The 24,549-nt window shown below is 36.8% G+C and overlaps 1 protein-coding gene across 14 annotated transcripts in view; it reads right to left on the bottom strand.

Moving 5' to 3' along the window:
* Positions 1–24,549, bottom strand: part of MYCBP2 (MYC binding protein 2) — a gene marked incomplete at its 5' end in the record, with an annotated part of 179,777 nt that overhangs the window by 84,559 nt on the left and 70,669 nt on the right. For all 14 annotated transcript variants that reach the window (XM_082277904.1, XM_082277912.1, XM_082277909.1 and 11 more), the window contains 15 exons: positions 177–398; positions 1,353–1,627; positions 2,236–2,428; positions 3,963–4,059; positions 5,332–5,415; positions 5,500–5,634; positions 6,514–6,605; positions 9,249–9,376; positions 9,472–9,597; positions 10,642–10,814; positions 13,134–13,287; positions 13,650–13,854; positions 15,787–15,904; positions 21,784–21,865; positions 22,607–22,726. In XM_082277904.1, coding sequence (XP_082134030.1) covers positions 177–398; positions 1,353–1,627; positions 2,236–2,428; positions 3,963–4,059; positions 5,332–5,415; positions 5,500–5,634; positions 6,514–6,605; positions 9,249–9,376; positions 9,472–9,597; positions 10,642–10,814; positions 13,134–13,287; positions 13,650–13,854; positions 15,787–15,904; positions 21,784–21,865; positions 22,607–22,726 — 2,204 coding nt within the window. The remainder of the gene's footprint in view (positions 1–176; positions 399–1,352; positions 1,628–2,235; positions 2,429–3,962; positions 4,060–5,331; positions 5,416–5,499; positions 5,635–6,513; positions 6,606–9,248; positions 9,377–9,471; positions 9,598–10,641; positions 10,815–13,133; positions 13,288–13,649; positions 13,855–15,786; positions 15,905–21,783; positions 21,866–22,606; positions 22,727–24,549) is intronic.

Here is a 24,549-nt window from a genome sequence, read left to right on the forward strand (position 1 = left end):
TTTCACACAAAAAGTTGAAAACTGGAAAAAATAATAAGTTTCTGAACTAAGCCTTTTAGAAAGAAAACACTTAGGCAAATTCATTTACATCTTCATCAAGCAAAAACTTCAAGGTACATAACAGCTTTTTGCTGCAAAGTAAACGAAGTCATTAAACTTTCAGAATACATCCTAACCTGACTGAGTTTTTCCATGTGTGCAACCAGAAGAGGAAAGCGATGGGCCAGAGCAGAGTCGTTCTCAGTGCTGACTTGTTTAACCATGGAGCGCAGCAAGGCCTCTCCATCGTAGGCAATTGGGAAGATGGAGGTCAGCTTTACTGAAGTGTGGCACAGAGCAGACATGACAGCAGCAAGGAGCCGACTACTGGAGGTCTTGAAGTTTGCTTCCTGGATGTCCTAAAGACATGAAAAGAAATTAATAGAATGGCACCACTGCATTGAAAAAAGAGAAACTGCTTTTGAAAGGAAATTTCCAGTTTTATTGTAATTATAAAAATAATTTAGAGGAAGCTTTCCTATGAATTTTACATTACCTTCTCTCATAAGCTTGAATTTAGATCTTCAATACTAGTGTAATTAGAATTTCTTGCTTGGACTATTTTAAAATAATAAACCTGTCTAATATTACTTTTGAAATTATGGTATCCTTTGAAGACAAGGCATTTCTTATAATTAACACTTATAATTAAACAACTTAATTAGAGAAATACATTAAAGAACTGACTCTTCCTTGAAGAATGAATTTTTATGCAAAGCAGCAAACTGTTTACATCTCACCACAAGCAATGCAAGCAACCAACTACATTGTTTAGATGTGGGATGCTCATTCACAATAAGCAAAACACCCAGAAGAAAGTTGTTGATTACAGAATAGTATTTCCAGCTGCTTTTCATGTAGTTGGCTGGATAAGAGCACTACTGTAATGTTTAATAATGAGGAATTACTAAAGTATTAGTGATAAAAAATACCATATGGATGCTCTTAGGCAACATGCAGCAACAGTAAGCACATCTAAGGCACGGCCTCAACACTGGAAAAAGCAGGTGCTGACAGTCACCAGCATCACAGATTTTCCTCACTGTCCCACAGAGAATCTTAAAAGCTAAAGACGACAAAGTTCCTAGGCTCTTGTTGAACTACGTTTAGAGAACACCCCAAACAAAGAAAACCAGAAACAAATCCAATACCCAGTAATTAAAAAAAGAAAAAGAAAAAAACAGAAGACAACAGAACTCAAGTTGCAAATCAGGATAAATGCAAAAAATTAATATCAGTTTTAGTATTACTTGACTTCAACTTGAGCAAAAGGGCAAACTAAGCTAACATTTACTTGTGCCATTTTAATGTACCTGGTCCAAACAGTTCAGCAAGTCACAAAGACATGCCCACTGGAGAGCTGGTGTTGGATAAAATGAATGGAAGCAAGCTGTGAATGTATTATGGCATTCCTGAAGAACAGCTTCTAAAAGACTGAGAGGCTGACTGAGATATCCTTGTGGATCATTGTCCAACTTCACCATGCAATGGTCAACTCCTTCAGATAAAATTTTTCTCAGCAAGGTCCTAGTTTTTCCAATGCAATCTGCTAGTTTGCTGGTTTCTTCTACAACCGCCTTAGCTGTAGCTAGAAGATTACACAAAGAGAAGCATTAAATGTACAATAATGCAACATTTTCATGTTAAAATTTTACCTGCAAATAGAAAAACTGGAATTTAGCAACATTGTTGAATGTAAATCCTGAAAAGTTAATTCCAAAAGTAAAACAGTGAAGGGTGTTAAACTCTTATCACAGAAACCTGAACATTAAAAACTCCCACATTTCTGGTCTTCTATAATATATGCTGCATTTTAATATGAGCATTGTTAAAGTACATGCATGAAAACAACCTTTCAAATTCACACTGTGATCACCACTACAGCACACACTGCGTATAGAAATAGGAAAAAAGAAGATACAAACAGTCCAAAACAATTCAACTGACAAGTCAAAGAGGAAATCAACTTTAAAATAGAGAGGTTACAGTGTAAACGTGTGCTACTGGGATACTTTGTTATGCAGACAATTGAAAATATCCTGTTACTGACAGCAAGTCTTTTAATTGCTCCAATAAAACCATCTCTGTGAGCAGTTGTATTTTATATCATATCCTACATGAATACTTAGATCAAAATTCAAATATCCTGTAGACTATTTGCTGATAAATATCAAACAAGTGAACTAACTGGAATACCTGATATTGGATATATTTCACAGGTGTAGACCCTCAGCAATCTCAGGCAGCAAGTGCCCACAAAACGCAACCTTTCTAAATCCAGGAGAGTAGCAGTGTATTGGAAACCCTTCAGCCCACGAAGTTCTTCAACTCCCAGCACCAGTGTTGTCCAACTCCAGTGAAGAATGCTCAATAAAGATTCAAAGCATTCCTATTTCAGGAAGATAGATTTTGTGTTGAAAAACAAGGAATGACCATTCTGCATGAGTATTAGATGAAAGGCACATAGCATGAAAACACATTTGACACAATACATTCTTGTCATAAAGTAAAGACTTATCAAGGCTGTCTTCACTTGGTTTTTCATACACTTCACAGTTATGATCTGCAGGACCATGGCCACTATGTGACATTGACAGTACTTGAAAGCTAAACAGAAGCACATCATAGTTGACAAAAAATCTGAGGAGTTACAAGGTTTTGTTTCTACTATTATTATTATATGGGGTCAATAACTTCACATAGTTGCAACCCAGAAAGCAAAATAAAAGTGTGGTGTTGAACTTCTTGAAGTTGCAACAATCAAACTGATTGTTCAAAATTAGATGTAAAATGCTTCCAGAAACTTCAAAAAGTCAAAACCCTCCTCTCATCCTGGTTCATATCTATGGTGAGGGTAAGAGCAGCAAGACAATGGAGAGGATACACTGTGGTGTTAAAATCCACAGAAGTTCATAACTTAATGCAAATGTTTTTAAGAAAACATATATTCAGAGTAGCTATTAATATGTTGATAATACGATTACTAAAAATGCAAATCATGTAGATAATACATTCCTAGAAGAAACCTGACAGGAGAAGATCATCCTGATCATTAGAGAATACTGAAGAGATGGAGAACACATAAATGAAAGAAAGTGAGCCAATTTAGAAAATCAGACTATGACTGTCAATATGGAGGCAATAACTTGTATATAACTATCCATGCAGAACACTGACACTATGTGTAATGCAGTATAAAGTACAAACCAGGATGGAACTGAAAATAAAATAATCACTGCTTGCAACAGATAAGGGATTGTACTTCAAAAACACAAAGACAGAATTGACCTTATCCTGCACGATATTATTGCATTTCAACTTAATGCAGGATTTCTCAAAATCTGACAAGCCCCTTGCATGTGAAGAGCTGCAGACTACCTTCTATAGCAGTTGCAGTTCACTGTGCCAATAAATACTCCTTACCTCAGTTTACTGAAGTTTAATTAAATGCTATCTGATTCTCAGTGTGCACCAGAATGCATCTAAGAGGAAAATAAATCTCACCAGTGACTAGTTAGTGCCAGTAATCTAAAAGCCATAGAAGATACCAGTAAAGCTCCCTCAAAATTTTAAAAAGTCTGCTAATACTGATTTTTCAGCAGAAATTGAGGCTTGTACATTGAAAACAACCAGTGAGAATGAGCTCAATCCCAATTCCCCTCCACCTAGAAAACTCCAAACTAAGTAGCTAACCTTGTAAACAAACACATTTCTAGGCTCTCATTCTCAGGTTAATACCAAGCTTAGTTTAGATCTAAAGTGACATCTGAAATCTTCAGAAAAAGTAAAAAAATTAAAAATTCTATCAGTGTACCTAACTTCTGCTTGAGAAAGCAAACACAAAATTTCTACATCTACATTTTTCAGTTTCCTAACCATGTACGAACTTGCAGGAAACACAAAAGAGTCTTGATAGTACTCACCACTGAGACAGTTCTGGCAAAAGATCTCTTTAAAATATGTACGGGTTCACTAGTTTGCTGTTTCCCTTTGGATGCACTGCCATCACTTGTTGGCAACCTGGAAGAACAGTTTTAGAACTTATTTGAATCTCCAGTTTTTACTTTTAGTAGAGTTTTGGATTGGGTTTGGTGTTTTTGTTTCCGTTTTTTACTTGTTGTGGTTTTTATTGGTTTTATTGTTCAAGTGGAAAAAAAACCAAAGTGAAAAAAGTTTAACATAACTATTCAAAAAAAGTTCATTTCAACATAAGTTCCTCCAGTTTCCTAATCATTCTAGACCAGTAACCACATATCTTGAATTCTGTTCAACTGGCAGTACTGTGACAATTGAAAATGAGGTTGAGATTTAATTACATGCAATTATTACACAAGTATCTACCATATTTCTTCAGATGACATCAAGACTAGAAACGTTATTCCTTAAAGAACACTGGTTTTGTGGAGGGAAAAATATATGTGGAGGTTAAAAATACAGACAGCATCCATTACTGCAGCACCTTCTCTTTTGTGCCACTCATTGGTCTTCAGAGGCCTCAAGGCTTGTTTGCCTTTTGGCTTCAGCCATTTCTCCAAAGAAATCACCCAAATGGTGAATTTGTCATTCCAGGACTTCATGTACATCAAAACGAAGCCTTCACCTGGAGAGACAGGGCATCTATGGACAGAAAGCTTAGTGGCAGAAGTGAGCTGTTCTGCAAAGGAACCTTGAAAAGGACATGCTTAGAAAGGACAACTGCAAGGGAACTGGTATGAAAGAACTGCAAGTTTCAGAATCAGCATGGCGGCCAGGGGAATTATATACACACACACAAAACATAAAAATCAGGTCTTGCATATACCTGAGGAAATCTGTAAAATATATTATCAACACAGTGAAAGAGTTCCTGGTTATTAAAACAGAGTTACATAACATTTATCATGGCAATGGTAAGTTTATGGTAACTTATTGTAAAGCACAGTTCATTGTTGATTTTGGCTTTTTTTTCATTAAAATCATCGGTTCAATAGTATACAGTCCCTAAACTGAGGGCTACCAAATAGAGCACTTCCCAACTAGCAAAAAACATTACTCATGTTATGTGAAATAGTTCTACAGATGTAAATGAAAATCTCAAGACTCATGCAGGATGACTGCAAGAAAAATAGCAAGGAAGTGAATGTGGGAATAATTTATTACTTTTCTCAAAGACACTAAGCTTTCCCTACATTTTTCAGATACTGATTTCCTTTGCTAAATACAATAACATTTTCATGAAACATGGTTATAATGAATTTAATATTTCTATTTTAAAAACATGTCAGTAAATTCTTCCAAAGGTTAAAGTATTACCTGTATAGTAATTGTGGAATCTGCCCTGCATTCACATCTGTACCATTATTTGATTTCTTGGAACTTTTAAACTGAAATACAACACTGAAAGAAAAACAACCCAATTATTATTCAAGTCATATTAGAGCTCTTCTTTTTCAATAAAAAAATAAAGAAAAAAATATATACCCATCATCTGTAGTAATAGAGGCCTGGCCATGAGATCCACAATCACTGCTAGGTCCTGACACTCTTGCCCAGGCTACATACCACCAGCCAGCTTGCAGGAGTACTGGCTCATCAAACATCATTGCGTATTTCTCTCTGTGAGAAGTAATTTTTTGAAAATGATAGATGTGAATTATTTTTTATATTAACTTTTAACAAATTACACCCTGATTGTAAAAGAAATTGAGAAGTAATGGACTTAAGTTGTATCTATTTATATTCAAAACTCAAAATTTTTTAATTGAAAAATATTGTAGTAATTAAAAAATAATAATTCTGAGGACCTACAAATGCCTAAGGCTAGCTTTATTTTGAATTGTGAAAACAATCAGATATCAATGCCAAATACAGTAAGGAGACATTAACTTAAAATAACATACAAAAACCCAATTACATTTCATATATAATACAGCAAGTAAAGTATTAATTATAAGGTACTATATAAAATTAATTTGATTTCAGAAAATGTTTGTAAATTACAAGAACTTATACATGAATTCTTAGTAATTACAATAAATATTAAAGAAAGTAACAGAATATATATTTAGGGGATTGATATGAAAGATTTAAACCTGAAAGAATTAATCTTATGTATCATTTGAATTTTAAATAACTTCACTACAGGGAATTAAAAAGCAGCTACAACATGGCTAACCCCATCCGTATGCACAAAAGAGCTGCTGCAATATTTTGTCTTGTCATCTCATCACAGGAAGATGGGATTTGACTAGGATTTATACAAGAGCAAGAATTAGATTATTTGTTGTCTTTTAATTTAAATACCATAATGGTTTGGGGATGTATTTGGTGTTTTACTATTTCCCCACATTCTTTAGAAATTTTTTATCACTTGCTACAAAATTCTAATGATGTAGATCATCTCTGTTGATATTTAAAGTGATATTAAAATGTGTAAGGGGAAAGTAAAAATAAAGATCAAGAAGCAAGTATAAGTAGGTAAGCTAAACATCTTACCTGGCAGCACAATCATATGCTAAGACATCTGTCTCAGCAAGGAGGTCTCCATCCGTCTCATGGTCGCCCCCATCTGGGCCCAATTCAAACAACTGGTGAAGTAAGAAAAAGGGTAAAATTGGGAGTTAGAAACCTCATACTACTACTTTTTCCTGTCTGGCAATTCTGGAAACTACACTTCTCTTCCTTCCCCTTCCCAAAAATAACTACTGCTTCATATCACTGACAGGCAAAATCCCATTTGGAAGTCAGGCATTAACTGTTAAGAAGTAGCAGTTGACACTTACCTCCCAGCCTTATGTCCAGATACATTTTTAAGTGGGGGAAAAACTCCCTAAATCGTGCAAGAAAGACACAAGCACAGCATCTAAAAAAGGCAAAGTTGGCCAGCAGGTGCAGGTTTTCCATTACAGACTGAAATGTTTATATAGTATAAACATAAGATATACTCAACTTCTCTGGAAAGGGACAGCTTGACAGTTTAGCAGAGATAGTTAATATTGTTTGTCTCGGTTGTTGGAGACAAAATTTTAGGAGGAAGCTCTCTGGAATGAGGGCCTCCTCCAAAGGGACAAGGGCCTCCCCTTTTCCTCCATCAATGAGACAAATGGGTCACAAGGAGTTAAAGTGGGAAAAAACCCCCAAACTATTTATTAACACGCAAACAAAACAGGGTAGAACACGATAAAAAAATACAACAAATTCCCAGAGAGGGAACAGACACGTGGGCTCCGACCAGCCGGGGCCACCCTGCAGGCCCACCAGGGGCCACCTCCGCAGGCTCCCCAGATTGGCGAGGAGGGAAGGGAGGCAGTGAGGCAAGGGGAAGGAAAGGTTAAAAACAAGAAAAAACCAACAGAACCTTTTCCCAGCTAGCGAGAACACAAAAAACCAAAAAAGCAGCCCAGCGCTCCCAGCGCACTCCCTCCTCCCAAGCCGCGCCAAAACCCTGGAGGCCCTGAGCTGTTGGGCTGAGCCGTTCAACCGCCCCTCACTCGGGTCCCGCGTGCCCCCACAGCCGCACGGGTGGGTTCAGCAATGCCGTCGGTACCAAAGAGTCCAGAACGGCATTTGCGCGCGTTCCGCCAGCAGCATTTATTGCTGCTACGCTGGCGAAGGGTGCAGGGGCAAACACCAACGTGATCCCGCAGCTCACAGTTTTATCCGGGGGTGGGGAAAGGGCAGGACTAGGGAACAGGGACCAATGGGGAAGCTCTGGGGGAGCGATGAGGGGTAGAGGCTGACAGCCAACCGGGGAATCCAAACTGGGATAGATTCACATAACAGAACATGGCATCCTGGGAGAAGCCTTTCTGGTCACCCTAACATAAAGTGGTTCTTGTGGTACTAGGGACTTGTCTTACTGAGAACTCTCTGTCCCTTGTAATGTATGTTCACTGGCCACCACACCCTGGGTCCATCTGAAAGGCACAGCATCCTTGGGCATTAAGCAGACAGTTAAGGAATAAAGCAGCTTTATAACATCACCCCAGGACACATTATAAACAATTGGTGACTGGGACAAAACATAACACCTTTACTAAGAGAACTTTGTTTTCTTACTCAAAAAAAATTTCTATGGTTTGGTGGGTTTGACAAAGGACCAAAATACACGTCTATGACTTCTCTTGCAAAGACCTATTTAATACACTGTTTATTTCTGGCAAGTCTGGCAAATCTTATCTTGGATGTAAGATAATCCTAAAAAAGTTGAAAATATAATACTGGAGTATTTTAATACCATTATTACCTCGAGTATTTAAAATGCACAACTAACTTTAAGTTTCTTGGCTGTACTTAGTCATTTGCAATTCTCAGTTGTTACATTAAACTAGAATAAAGTGCAACTACTTATTTTGGATTTCCTGTTGACTTACGCAAATGTTATTGCTAAGCATGTGTCATCCATTTCCCTAGAACAAACCTCAATACCTATTCATCTGAAAACAGAGGAAGAAAACTCAATAACCCACTAAATGACAAGTAACAACAATAACATGTTCTGAATATACAAACATCTAACAGAAATCTCAGCTGTAACGTCTTCTTTTACAATCGTTTTTCATGGGGTTACCAAAATCCTTACTGAATATAGGAGCAGAGAACAGCTAACCAAAACCAGAGCTCTGTTACACAGTGTGTGTTTCTGTGAGATTCATTTATCCAAAGCCAGGTTTATTTATTTTAAAATAATCAGCACACATGCTCCACCTGTAATCATCCCTACACTTGGCACAGAGTTAATTGTATTTGGTGCCGGTTGCTCTCAGTTGAAGAATCCCTGCCCAGAAGCTATCCAGAGAGCAGTCTTGAGAAAGAAGTGGCAGGGAAAATGGAAAGCAATGGCTCCTGATAAGGACTCTTTCTGCTTTTGAGAACAGCTCCTCGTGCATCACATAGGATGCGATTTTAACCTGAAGCCCACAACACCAATTTTCTGCTGGTGGACCTTGGAGCTCTGTGTAAATAGATCACAGAAGCATTCGGCCCACTAACATACCTGCCCAAGGTATCTCTAGGATGGCACAGCATTTAGTGAAGGTAAGAATGGGCCAATTCATCACAACAACAGTAATTCTCAGCTTTCTACTTCATCCACTGTGCCTGCATAATGCTTTACACATACAGTAAACCACTCATTCACCAAGAAATAAAACTAATTGTGGTTTTAGATAGTACTACGGAAGTTTTGATTTTGAGACAAAATATTGCTTAAACAAAATAAAAATTCCTACCTTTATTTTAGCAGTATATTCACCTCTACCACCAAAAAGACCAAGACCACCTAGCAAAATATCTGTATCAGCACAGAAACGGATAGCTTCTACTGAGTGGGCTGAATAACCCCAGCCTCCTCCATGACCTGCAAAAAAAAACCCCAGGGAAAATAGAATTAATCTTAGTCTTTTGTTCTGCAAGCTGATCAGCTTTTGCTATAAAATTTTAGTGTGTACATACTTTCAAATCTGTTAACAACACTATAGTCTTCTTTAGAATAAACTTTCATTACTGCTTGAGTTTCTTCTTCTGTATTTGCAACACCCATTTTTAAGTCCTGCATAGCAGCCAACGTATCAAGGCAACCTAAAAGAAAGCAACCAAAAAGAACCCAAAATTTCTCACTGCTGATTGAAATGGAAATGAATACTAGTTAAGAAAATCAAAGCAATCTGTTTTGTCCCTAAACCACACACATGATACTGAGTAGCTTTATACTTTTGATTAGGTCAAGGGTCATTGCTGCAGAATCTCAAGGATTGCTACTGAAGTCAACTTAATTTATTATCCAGAATAACAAATGTGATTAAATCTACTTCGCAACTTTTCCAATGGCAAATAAATTGCCAGTGACAATTTTTTCCTTTTTACACTTACACTATTACCCCAAAAGATTTGAAGTAGTAACTGAATTAGGAGATTTTAAAGTCTTCACAAAAGGTGTTTCTTTCATACACATGGGTATGAAACATGCCTTACTTTGACTCAGACACAAAAAAGTACTGTTCAAGTTGAAAGTTATCCATCTCTAGCACACAATGAAGTGAGCAGGTCAAGGAACAGATGACTTATCACAATCAGTGGACAAGTGAGTTAAAATCACTTCCAAAGCTGTGCTTTGAAGTATAGTTTATACATGAACACAGTGGAATTAATTTTTGCATTTTCAAACTACAAAAAAACCTACAAAAGAAAATCATTTCTCTTAGTGACTCATTATACAACATTGCAAAGATTATATTTTAATTTTATATACTGCATTTACTTTAAAATAAAAATAACTTATTGAAGAGCACTTTTTCAGGTTTGGGTTCTTTTTTTTTGAGACTCCAGGTTAAGAGCATTTACTTTAATCTGCAGTCTTTCCAAAAAGATCATCTAGGAAGGTCCCTTACTTTATTATGCTGGCATCTAACAAGTTCCACCAGAACTCTAAAATCCTCCAGCATCATTAAGATGGCAGAAGATAATGACATCAGCCAAATTATAAGCGCTAAGAGCAATGGTGAAAGACTACAGTAAAATTTTAACTGAAAAATGTCAGGAAGTTTTTAGATTAGTTTGTTTATACATGAAGTTAGGTTACTTTATTTCATCTAAGGTTCTGACTCATCAACTATAAATGTATACCTAGAATATGCAAAGCTGCATGAGATCTGGTGGTTAGAGCTTTGGAACCTGTTGGCAGAGCAAGTTCTGGACTCAAAATACTACACCGGGATTGCATGTCTGGAGCTGAGGGAAGCCTGGAATCGGCAACTACTGCATTGTAACTCCACAGTTCCCTGGAATTCGGGCAAAACCTAGAGCAAGAAAAAGCAGAATGAACAAAACCTTTCATCTACTGAAAAGATACGAAATCTAACTGATAATTACATTTTTAAGACATTTAATGTAAAATGTAGATCTGCCGGTATAAATTTCTGAAATTGAGCATCACTACTGCAAATACATGAAAACTTTACTAGCTTAACACTCCAGCAAATGAAAAGATACAAAAACATTATTGTACTTTAAGTCAAACAGTCATATTATGGGTTTAAAAATTTCAGAAAATTTTAGGTCATTTCTCAAAGCTAATAAATGTTAACACAGTATTATCTATTAAGTAGTATGAAGTAACTAGCAAAGTACTAAATAGAATGGCAGATGTGCTCAAAAATTATAAAGATGCCAAGCGAAAGTAAAAGGCTTACCTTCAAATAACAGTAAAAAAATATTGAGGAATCCAACATATTTTGTTTGGGCTTTTTTAAATGAGTAACATTGCCTCATGAGTTTTTAAGGGATTATAAAAAAGGGCAGCATAAACAAGGGAATACAGAGACTTTCTATAATAGAGATTAACACATAGAAAATGAAATCCTTGAAACCACTATGTAAAAGGAAGAAACAGTAAGACGACAAGTCTATGGGAGTGTTCTGTATAAGCAACAAAAAGCATTTTTACTTGGTACACTTTTAAAAATCCAATGGAGAAAGAAATAGCTCTTTAACTTAAAATATTAAAGGGCACCATACGTATTCAGTATTTCAATAAGATAGCAATGTTCAAATTTATACACACATATGACATTACACAACTGCTTGAATTTCACTAAAAGATTAAGTCACAAAGCTTTGAAGAAATGTTTAAAATGTATGTCATCAGAATTCTGTTTCTGTACAAGAAACTGAATCCATAATTTAAAGAGGCATGAATTAGAATGTCCAGAAATAACAATATGCCAAGTATTTAACTACTAATAGGCATAATTATTAACATGTCTTCTTCGGACTGTTTTAGAATTTTCTATTGAACAAGAATGGAACATAACAGAGAAATAAATCCACTCTTCTGTTAAGTATTTAAGCTCTAGATTTAGGTCTACAGTCCCCAAAATACTGCAAGACTGTAAAACACCTCAATTCATGTTTACCCATAATAAAAATCTAACGTGACTTTGGACTTCCTCAAGCTGAACAACCATTTCATTGTCTACAAGTTGAGTATCAGTACCTTGCCTCCTGTGAAACTTGCTGCGTTCCCATGGACATTGATAACTGAGTTTTTTCACTCTGAGTCTTTCAGTGGATTTAAACATGCTGAAAATACAGAGCTCTAAGGGATATGGGTGCTACTCTTATCTCTAATGTCAGCATAATTTAAGTAAGAACTGGTACTTAGCCCATGAGATTCAACCAATCCTGGGCTTGTGCATAATGCAGAACTGCAACTATCCAAGGTACTTCCTATGTCATAAACAAATGTGTTAGGTAAACACGTGCTTCCATGTTAATTGGCTGTTAAATTCTTGAATTTCAATTTTGGATGAAGATACTCAAACTAGCATGCAAGTAGCTTTTAAAGACATGATCCTATGAGATACAGTCTTTTCCAGATGAATGCCAACTAGCTGGTTCCCTGCGTTACTCTAACTTGTTTTGTTCAAACAATTTAAACATCATCAATTTCTTGAACTCAGAAGGAAGTTCAGATTTCTCTCCTAAATCCTAGCTAACATAGCTTTTGAATTGTTACAGAAGAACTGGATGTTATTATTCTGCTTTGGAACAAAGGCTTATTATCTACACTTGCTCAAAGACTCCATTCCAAAGACTGAAATAAATACAGTGTAGTCTGATGTCTATGCCATCTAAATAAACACCTTTATTTTAACCTCCCAAAATGTCAGAACTGAAAAAAATACCATTGCTCCACCCCTTCTTCTATTCAAGTCTTAACCACCAATACCTGACAGAGAAGCAGTTTAAGACACACATATAAGGCAGCTGAATATGGCAGGGAAGTTATTCCGTCAAGTGTTAAGTAGATGGAGAAGAGGGAATAGAGAGAGTAACGAAACAGAACAGATTAAAATCCCCAAAATATTATGTGACTGGAATGAGAATGATGCAAAAAAGAAATTTAAAAAATGCAGGCAAGAGAACATGTTTGTTTTGGGCTTACTTGAACAAACCATCCAAAAAATGTGAAAAATCTTTATGGAAGACTAAAAATTGTTTTTCATTTACTGGGAAAATAATTAATGAATAAATTTAATAATCAAATCTCCAGCCTCGCAAAATATTTTTTAAAGGATTTCTCTATTACTAGTTTAATAGCTGTAATCCACACTTGCCTCCAAATAACATCATAGACAGGATCCAGACACACACCAGAACCTTGAAGGTCTTCCTGCTCAGAATCATTGAATGTTTTGCAACTGCCATCTACTTTGTTTATCAGAAGACATTTAAAAGGAGGAGGTTCTGATATTGAAGCTGGTACCAAACCTAGATTAGGGAGCAAAAAGAGCAAACAAACGTGAAGACTCCACTCATTATTGCTTCATGCTTAGAAAATGCCATTTAATACAGTAGGGAAGAACAGATATACTGCTACAACAAAAAACTAAAAAGTAGTAAGATCTAAATGCAAGTGAAGGTTGAGACTTTTACATTATTATTTTTAATAAAAAATATATTTCTAAAGAAGCCAGGATCATCACATGCAGTAAAACTAGAAGGCCAAAATATTTTCATTCCTTCCATTCCTGTTTTTGACTTCTTGCTCCCTCTATTGTTTACACAACTGAACTCATTTTTTTCCTCCAGTACTTCTATGAGCATTTAAAATAATAAAGAAGAGTTCTTGCCTATTATGTGCCTGCTTGCAAATATCTCTGATGTAGCAAGCACATGAGAATTAATGAGAGCTTCGTCGATCCGGAGAAAAGTCTGGTCTCCACTCGCTCCAATCCATGTAGCTTTGCGCCCATATTTGGAGCCTATATTAGGCATAGGTGCTGGTTTTGCATTCCAGTAGGGCATATCCAGAATTGGTCTGCCAAGCTGACCTTTCTGTAGAAAGAATGCAAGAATCAGTGAGTGACAATAAGTCTGAAAGATAAATTACTTCAATAGTTTCATCATACAAAACTGCTAAACTGGAAAGACTTTACCACAAAACTACCTTCAAAATGCAATGGCTGGTCCAAGCAAAGCGTTACGTATTTAACTACAAGGAACAAGTTACTGACAGATATACTCCTCCCTTTTCAATTACATTTTTGAGAAAACTTTTTGTTAAATGCAACTCAAACTCTCCATCATGCATAAACCTCCTCTCCATCTTCAGAATCAAATATAAAAGTATTATTTTCCTACAATGTTCAATATCTGATTAACATCAGTGATAAACAAGGAATACATTCATACGAAAAAAGAAAATCTATCTTCAGATAGAGACAGTCTAAGTTCCACTCAATTCTGAACTTATACGGACTAAGTTTTTTAGAGCAAACACCTCTCAAAAGCACCTAGAAATCGACAGCTCAAGTTCGACTTGCTCAAAGAAAAGCATAAAGTGCCTCAGCGAGCACCTCTACACATGCTCATGAACACTTATCTGGAGATCTAGGGCCATACCTCTATGTATAACTAGTTACTGAGATGGACCAACAGTTCCCAATGCTGCACCTAAGAATGTGGAAAGAACTGCTGCAATAAACCTGCTCAGGCTCCATCTACCTCCCCCTCAGGCACAGAAAACGTATTGCATGCCAAAGAAGTGATGAGAGAAAAGAAACACGTATATACAGCAAATGTCTTCTGTCCAGCATGTTACTAATTTTTCTTTCTTCATATTGTAGGTAAATCTAGTGAAGACATTTTCAATAACATGCTTTGTTTTGATTTTGTCCTGACTATGAAGCTTTCAGCAAACTTTCAAGCAGTAAAATATTAAAACCAGACACAAAAACCAAGTGGTCTAAATATGGCCTAAACCTATTTTTTCTTTTAGAGAACGGAAAAAACCCTCAGTCAACTGACAAGGTTTTCTATCCCATTTCTGAGAGTGAACTTTTTTCAGAGGCCAGGTTTCACTGCGAGACAACAAAGCTTAAACCTTTACATGTCCGTGTCAGTTTTGACAGGAACATGGACACCAAAGCTCCTGCTTAAAGTTTGAAAAACAACAAAATATTACTCACTTTTAATTCAAAATATGACTTTTTGCTTCCAAAATTTCAGCCTTCACTTTTTAATTTTTTTTTTTGGCCAAAAGATTTCAAAAGGTTAAATTTCTCTTCTGTTGTGTTTGGAAGTACATAGCTTTTAAAGCATGTAAAAATAGCTCAATATCTATACTCTAGCTTTTGCAAAAAAGACACCAATAAAAACATTAGAGGGAATGTGACAACAACAGATTACTGCAGAGATCGCTATGAGGGGCATCTTTGCAATCACAGGGAGGCACAAAGGGAAGTAAACAATGTTTAAAGGCTAATTTAGTGAAAATAAGAATGAATTCCACATGGACATGGGAAAATATACACCATGTGGATATGAAAGAAGACTACTGGAGTTGTGCTGTGTTATACTGAGCAATAATCCCTCCCCTCAAGTGTAAGCAGAACTTCTGCAACTCACTGCAGTTTCGATGAAAGAAACCAGGGCCATTTCTATCAAATGGAGACAGGTAATAGAATAGGCAACATTTACTTAGAATCAAGCTTGAAACAGTAAGAGTTTGAGAAAACTGGTGCACCTTATAAAATAACAGTTTTAAATCACCATCTTCATTAATATAAAAAACCCACCAAGAATTCCTGGCATTACGCTTTTCTAACCAGAACAATGTTAAAGGCTACATTTTAAAATATAACAGGCATAAAAAACATGCAGAAGTCATACATAGTTCTATAACAGCAAGTATAAGCCACGTTGGAAGGTCTCTGAACAACACATTAACTACTAGCTTATTCCCATAAGCAAGTAACATTTCCTTACAGAGAAACTTCCAAATGTGAAAACCTGGCCATCCATTAAGAGAATAGCTGTATGGTTGCTCCCAGCAGTAACTTGTGTACTAGGACCTGGTAATGCTTGCACCAGAGTGGGACATCCCCTAAATAAAAATAAATTAATTCTATATCAATACATGGTCATGTAGCATTTAAAACACACATTAGCATTACAAATATTTCAGTCACTGTAATATATCCTAAATATAATATTATGTAATAATAACTTGATTCACATACCATAGCAAATCAGAGCCAAGAAACAGCTTACATATTAAAACAGGTTTGAAAGACTGCACCAGGTAGTTAAGTTTATGCCCTTCTGCTACAGGAAAATGGATTAAGGACCCTCTCTTCAGTTAAACTCATAAATTAGCATAGAATAAGAATTATTGATTTATATATAATTGTAGAATTACAGCTGTGTAGATACAATAATATAGTGTAATAATAAACGTGTATATTTTTGTATGAATACAAAATATATTGCAATGAAATGTAGCAGTAGAATATGTGGTGAGAACTCTACTTAAGCAGTTAAAAAACCCCTGAAAGCAATTGAAGCCTTATATGGCTGATACACTAATACAGTTACCAGAAGCAATATTGCTACAGCCCTCTTAAGATCACTGGCTAGGGAATTATAAAAGAAATAAAGGTCTACTCCTATCCATCAGCTCCTCTCCCATCAAACTCAGACTCAATAAAGAATAGACCTCTTCCAAACTATTTTCCAGAGAGATATGAAAAGGTCTAATCCATTTGTCTCCCAAATATGGACAGGCATAAGAAAATAAACTTTCCATTTCAGTAAAAATGAAGGGAAAAATGTTCAAGATACACAGCAAATTTGAACTGATGACTTAAAACTGAAAGATCACAAGAGATAAAAAGTAGTATGCGATACCAAATTTTGATTTCAATCCCAACAAACTGAACAGAAACCTACAAGACTTTGAATCCCATAATGAACATCTACCTAGACTTCAAATTTCCTGTGGAGTTAGAAAGACTGTGAATTTGAAGAACAAGTTAATCCCACAGAATTTTATGTTTGGAAATTAGGCTTGGAGTTATACAGAGGATAACAGCACTATTTGAACTTGCTTTCAAACACAGCCTTTCAAAAGTAGGCTAATCTAAAATAAGAACAGGTTGTTTTACACTGGAATAAAAAAGGGTCAGCCCACAGTTACCTAGTGATTGTTTAGCAGCTGCTGTGCAAAAAAATCTCAAAGTTCTGATTCTGGCTGAATTACAGGTAAAATAGAGGTCAAGAAAGTATGAGGAAGGTGAATTACCATGTGTTCAGCAGAAAAAGGATAGATGGGAAGATGTGAACAGGTAAGAGATATGAAAATGTGGAACAGAGGAATGCAGCATGAAGATAGGTTGATGACCTGAAGAAGGAGGAACATAGGTTCACAGCAAAATTATTCTTTGGTGGTAAATGTAGCTTTCAGCGGGTGACTGGCGAAGATGGAGGGACTGAAGGGCAGAATAAAATAAAACAGAATGTATACCATGACAAATCTAGGATAATAACTCAAATTTAGGAGCTTTCTTGGTCTACAGGCACATGGATTTGGACATCACTATGATTATACACAGACACAGAGCAAAGTTTAGCAACACCAATGATGGAATTTTAAAAACAAAGTTTACATTTGCCTCTCATTAAGGAAACTCAAAAAGACATCAAAATATAAATAAAACATAACTAGTAACTAATCCAAAAGCATTCCTGTTAAAAGGAAGTATTTTTATCATAAGGGGGTTTTTTTCTCCTCACTTAAAATTATGATAGTTGCAGGCACGGAATATCAATCATAAGTTTATAAAAAAAGCAAATATTTCATCTTTTTGATGCTTAAAAACTAAGCTATTATCATCATAACTATTTATCTTTCTGCTTTTCCAAGTGAATCTATCAGCAAAGCTATATGAATGCTGTGTTTCATCGCCTCTTGGCAACAGCAGAACAAAATCAAATAAGCACCTAATGTGGAGATGAAATCCATTATCCTCTTAAATGGCTTTTTAATTAAGATCACCCAGCTTTTGGAATGGCCAACTACAATCTATCAGTTCGTTTACAGAAAAAAATGTTTAAGGTACTTGACTACATCACAAACATGAATTGCAGAAAACTAGTTTTCACTTCATTAAAGGAAAAAGGATTTCAAAAAATACAGTAAGCCAGTTTGACTAGTGCACATGGAATTTACAGTCTGTGATACTATTGAGTATTTCCCTATCCCTCTGAAACTCAACACAGGAAAGCTCAGAATAGACACTGAAGAGTCTGAGAGACTCTGGGCAAAGTTTTAACAACCAAGGTTTCTCCATTTGAATCAAAGAAAACAAGGACTATTCTTCTGGGATGGAGTAGAAGGACATGCTGGTCTTAAAGTCACAGAATCTTTGGTTTCTGGATATGACACAGATCAATCACAAAAGACCAACCTCAACTATACAGAAAGTAAACTGAGATCCCTTGGGAAAACGTAACAACTGTTGAATAATTGAGCAGACATACATGCATCAGCTAACTCAGGATCCTGAAGAAGGTCCAGATGCATTCTGGCTGTCCACATGGGAACCCTCTTCCATCCCAAAGGGTAGGCATTTCTGAGAGCAGCCGTAATCTTTGAAAACTCATCATGCATGACCTGTTCGAACAATCGCTGTCCATGGTACTCATGCAGCCAACAGCTGCCTGCCAGGTCCCAGAACAAGTCACTTGGGGCAGCTGACCATGGTGCTGTAAACACGGGCTCACGGGGAGCTGTTACTGTGTAGCGGCTAAAGGAAACCAGTAGCAATTTCTGTTCCTTGCAAGCAGAGTCGGACAATTTCATTACAGAGAAAATGGAGATTTTTATATTTCAGAGATGACTCCATTTTAGAGGAAATTTAGTGAAAAGATGTAAATATGACCTGCACTCCACCACTGGAGTAAAATAATCAGAAAATGCACCTAGAAACATGGTCCTAACAAACAGATGATAGAACACTTTTTTCCCCTCCTGGAGTTAATAGGATATAGTCTCTATTCTCTATCTTCAAGTGGAACATAGCAGACCATCTAGGGAAGGTCTGAACAGTTTTGTTTTGTTATTGTTGAACCTTTGGAAGCAAAATCCTATCTACACCATATCACTTCAGTCATTCCATTTCTAGAGCTTGACTGTCAGGTCATGTGCTTGCTACTGGAGTGCTGAAGTCAAGAGTTTGTATGTAAAAATGCAGACAAATTTTGAACTATAACAGAAAGATCCTGGAGTTTTAAGTTCCAGCTTCTTGAGAGAAGCATCAGTAACAAACAGGCCTTCGCTTACCTGACCACAATACATGCTATTTTCCACCAAGACTAGATACTGCAAAGCATTTCTTGCTTCCACTCAGTTTCTATACACCAGCATCTAATTTGAGAATATAAGCACAGACTGACAAACCTTTCATGTAGTGAATAGCTCATCAACAGCTGCCACTGTGGATTTTACAACAAAAAGCCTACACAGACTAATTTAGTGGTTCCAGCTTACTGATAAGGCATGTAATCTACCTCGTTCCTACTGAAGTAGAGGAAGAATTTGTGGTGTTTACAATACTCTAATAGAGGAGTCCAAAATTCCCTTAATTAAGGAGAAAGGCAAGTCTGAACAGGTGTTCAGAATTCAAAATACTTGAACATTATCAAGACTTTTAAAAATACAGTCTCACTACTAAATCTTTATACTGCAAAACAAAAGTCTCTGAAAGGATGCCTAAATAATACTTTTTTTTTCCCCTCCTCTCTCTTCTCTCTCTCTCAGAAAATACAGTGGAATATCAGTTCCTGGATTCAGAAGATGCTCTTCCTGAGGTCAATACAGGCAATGTGACACACTGCATGACTGACATACCACTGACCTGGCAGGAGCTGGCCATCTGAGCACCACTGCGTCCCAACTGAGGTGGAACTCTGCATAAGGATTCCCTGTTTCCTTCTCTGAATCCCTTACTGTGAGGACAGAGGAGAGATCTCTACTTAAAGCTGGAAAAAGAAGTACATCAATGAAGAAATTATAATTTGAATGATGGTGCTAAATAGCAATATAGTACTATAGCCAGTTCTCATGCATAGGACATACTCCAAATTTCTTCAAGGCTTTTTTCAGACACTTTCTAGGGTCTGATGTAGAATGATACAACGGTCAGTGCCAAGTCACTTGTACCGCCTCAGCTTCTACTTCTGGTCAAGCATTATCCTGCAGTACAAGATTTTTCATATTCTCCTCTAGGATCTCACTTGGAACTACATTTGGTCTTCATCCAAGATGATTTAGATAGTTTCTATCTAAATAAGCAACAGATGTAGGGGTTTACCACCTGAAACACTGACAAATACAGCAGATAGCTCCAAAGCCTTCTGAAAAGCCAAGTGATTCCATCAAAGCTGGAAATAGGTGACAATAAGTTACCAGTATTCTTCAGTCTTTAAGACAGAAACTGGCCTTACTCTAATAGCGATTTGAATTGCTAGTTTAAGCCATTGTTCCTTGGAACAACTACCCAAGAATTTCCAAGAAGGAAAAACAAACTACTTGCCTGTGGTATGACTCCACCATAGACAGAAACACAGACTGTATTCATCAGTCTAATGCAAACTGAGTAGGGGTAACAGTTCAGAGACTACTATGAGGCACAGCAGCCAATACAAGGCAACATTTCCAATAGACTTTCTTTCTTCCCTCTCCCCCTTTGGCTTAGTGAATCCAATGAAAGTTTTAAGATGATGAAGATTTCTTCAGGAACTTGACAAAAGAAAAGGTTTTGAAGTCTTCAAAGAGATTAGGAGGATAGATGTTCATTAATTTTCACCTGGCTGCTACAAGAGAAATGAAAGAACTGAAGACAGGTCACGGATGCTCTGCTCTGTATGCCTTTTACATAAGGATACTGAGCATTACTGGACATACACAAAGTCTCAAAGATTCCTACTACGGAAACCCCTGTTGTGTGCACTATACGGCATATGTACATGTCCAAAGACCTTAATTGCATTTCCTTTTATGACAGGACACCTTTTTATATTTACTTTAATGAATAGATGAGACTCTAAGCATGAGACACTAAGGGTGAGATTGAGCCTCACATTAAAGACACCTATGCTGCCACTGTAGACAATGGAGATCAAGTTTACAGATTACTAAGCTTGCCTAAAGCATGTAAGCAGTGGCTGGTTAGTCAAGTAAGTCTCCATGCTCTGTTGACTTCCCTATTTCCACTGACCATAGAGAAATCGCACATCACTCTTCTGCCAACACCCAAAACAAGTGACTACAAAACACAGCTGAGACCAAAGCTTAGAGACTTCATTTGGGAGATAATTGATGAGCAAAAGATGAGACTTTATCATAACTGAACTGAGATTAGCTCAGTTGGTCAGAGCACAGTGCTAGTAAGGCCAAGGTTGTGGGTTTGATCCTCATACAGGCCATTCACATAGGAGTTGGACTCAATGGTCCTTGTGGGACCCTGCCAACTCAGAATATTCTGTGATCTGTGATTATTCTGTGAACTCTTATCAATGATGAAACAGGAACAGGTTGATCTAGGTTTACAATATCATACTATTTGAGTTATTGTATATGCAGTATTTTACAGAAATAATGAAATCTTAATGAGACTTCAATGTAATTCTCATATACGCAGGGAGGATTAAAGAGACAAGTCTTTCAAACTTATCAAAGCAATGCTAGTAACTATGCACAGAAGCTTTCATGTATTAAATAAATTACTTATACTGTACAAGACTACTGTTATAGTATCTATATTCAGGGGCTTATAGGGAGTAAGTGCAGAACAAGAGCTTTTCAACTTTTTTTGGTCTATATTTGAATTTTCACACTTGGCAGCTACAGAGAACCAGAAATTTAGCCACTACTTATGCAGCAGTAAAGTAATACACAATCGTGTCCTTTTATTACCAGCTTACCTGGAATTAACATCACCATGTCCAAGCTGACCATGCTGCCCATATCCAAACGTGTAAACATCACCATTCTCCATCAAAACCACTGAAAAACAACACAGTATTTTTCTGACATACACACATGACATAGCACTGCACCAGTGCTGGTTACCGTTCTGAGTAGCAGTTAATGATTCCTAAGAGACTCAGACAAGATTCCACAACCCATCACAACTAGCACCTCTATGCAGGAGTAGAGCTCTGCCATGCAGATGTTTTAAACTGACTCCAAAATTTCTTACAAGCTCTGATGTAACTCAATATACGATACTTATAGTCCTTTTCACCACTGAAGGACAGTGAGTTGCCTTTCATTGCTGGAATCAGGGAGGTGATGTGGGGATTTGGGTGGTGATCTTACTTTAGAGCATGTACGGAAATGGCACAAAATGTGTCAGGGAAGGTTTAGGCTGGATATTAAGAAAAGGTTCTTCACCCAGGGGTGGCTGAACACCGCAATAAGCTCTCCAGGGATGTGGTCACAAAAGGCTGACAGAGTTCAGGAAGTGTTTGGACAATACTCCCAGGCACATGGTGTGATTCTTCGAGATGGTCCCGTGCAGGACCAGGAGTTGGACTCGATGATTCTTATAGATCCCTTTTAACTGAAGATATTCAGTCTCTATGACAGTGTAGTAGGCTACAAAATAAACCCTGCTACGTTTTCAACTGTTAACAGTCCTGCGTACATCCATATTAAAAACTGAACAAAAAGCAGTGAAGACACAGATGAAAACCTTAAAAAATAAATCTGGATTATAATTAACACCGATTTATTTGTTTTTACCTGAATGGTGAAATCCACAACTGACTTGTACAGCTCGCAGTTCACAGTCAAAGCGGACAGCCCCTGGCGGATAAGTTGTGATTTTGCTGGCATCCTTCTCACCTCTTTCTCCACTTCCATCTATAAACAAAACTTACAGTTATATCCTATGCATTCCAATAAAGTTGTATAAGAAGAATGACTAGAACAAGGATAGTAAATAACTCCACACTCCGCCACTTGTCCAGCAGAAGAGAGAACTCACAGAGTAGCAAGAGAGACAGCTCAAAATGCTTCAAAGCAGATGTGGAAGACAACAGAAACTCTATTTTTGAACAATGTACTACAAAGGTACACATTGGAAAATATCCTCTAAAGCAGAAACTTCCCCAAGAGCAGACAAAAAGAACCAGCAAAACAGAAAATTCAAACTTCAGAAGCTTTACTTGATAGCCATCATTTCATTCTTCAATAAGGTTGCATTATTAAGTAGGCAACACTGTAGTTAAACTCAACAGGTATAGCCTGGCCTATCTTTTCCAACTACTACACTTTAAGGAGTTTAGTTGACTCCAGCTCGGCCACAGAGGCCCTGTTTTAAGTAGCTGTCAATTACTTACACAGCTCATTTCTAACAATGCAGACAACTCACAAAGAGTGTGTCTGCTGTCTTTTAGACATAATTTCTGTGATTTCCTTTAATAAGCATGCATGTATTTAGTAAGTATGAAGTACATTATTGGTTCCTAAAGCCAAGCTGCCTCCATATTGGACAAAAGTACAGAAGTACAATATATTATTCCTAAATTTCTTGCAATACAGCAGCATATCTTCTCCAGAAATCAGAATGTTTCCATCATCTATTAAACTTTAGTCACACTGTCTAGCATAGAGAAAAGAAAGAAATATGTTAAGTGAAAAATAACTGCACATAAAGACTGCACTTTCTGTGATAATTCTGAGTACTGCTCTACTAACAAAACTGATACAGGGAAACAACTGCTGCTCAAACAATTCAAGGTGTTGTTAATTTAGATCTATACTTAGAATTTCTACATGTTTTTAATAAAATCCAGCTTTTATACATATAGCTCAGAATTTTCTTTTTATTGCAGAGAAACTGCTGATACAGTAAAGTCATTTCACACTTTTATTACATACCAGTTTTAAAAGATCTTACTGTTCTAAGAACAAAGCTATTTTCTAGTGATGACTTGAGTATAGAAATTATATTAATATGCATATAGTTTACATCTGTAAAGGAACAGTGTGTGTAGGTGCTAGTGCTTTCGAAGAATTAGGTTTAAAAGCATAGGTAAAGTATCCCTTTGAAGCATGCACTACATGCTGGGTATGTAAGAAATGGAGATGTAGTAAAAAAACCGCTGTCTCTCAGAATTGCCATGGGATTTTTGAGGTTGTGTACTACCAGACTGCACACAAATTAGAAGAAATGTTTCTGAAGGTCTGTGTGCAGCTTTCTTTGGTATAAATAACAAAAGCAAATACAAAGAGACTGACTCACCGTTTAACAACAACCAGTGTCACCAAATTAGTTCTTCCTAGTCCTGTAATTCTGCCTTAAGCAGCTCACAGTACTTAACAGTTTGACTACTTCTCAAATACAGTACCTTTGAACTTTTTATGCCTACTTTTGCATTAAACTCTACATACCCTACCTACTGCTTCCCCATTTCATACAAGCTTTTCAGATCAAAACAGAGAAAAGCTAATTCTTCTGGAAGTCACCTGTGGCCACCATCTCCCCTCCTCCCTCAGACACCACTGACTAATGAAAAATGTGAGCTCTCCCACTGCATAAATGCATTTGAATAATCAGCTGCCAGGAATACACATGGCCAGTAAGAATGTGTCATGGCTCCAAGCACCTCCTACAGTGAAACACACTGGGCATAGACAACCACATCACCTATGCAGTCACATTAGCAGCAGCAGGTGTCTTC

This window comes from Coloeus monedula (genome assembly GCF_965178545.1).
Source record: "Coloeus monedula genome assembly, chromosome: 3".
In the NCBI taxonomy this organism is placed as follows: domain Eukaryota; kingdom Metazoa; phylum Chordata; class Aves; order Passeriformes; family Corvidae; genus Coloeus; species Coloeus monedula.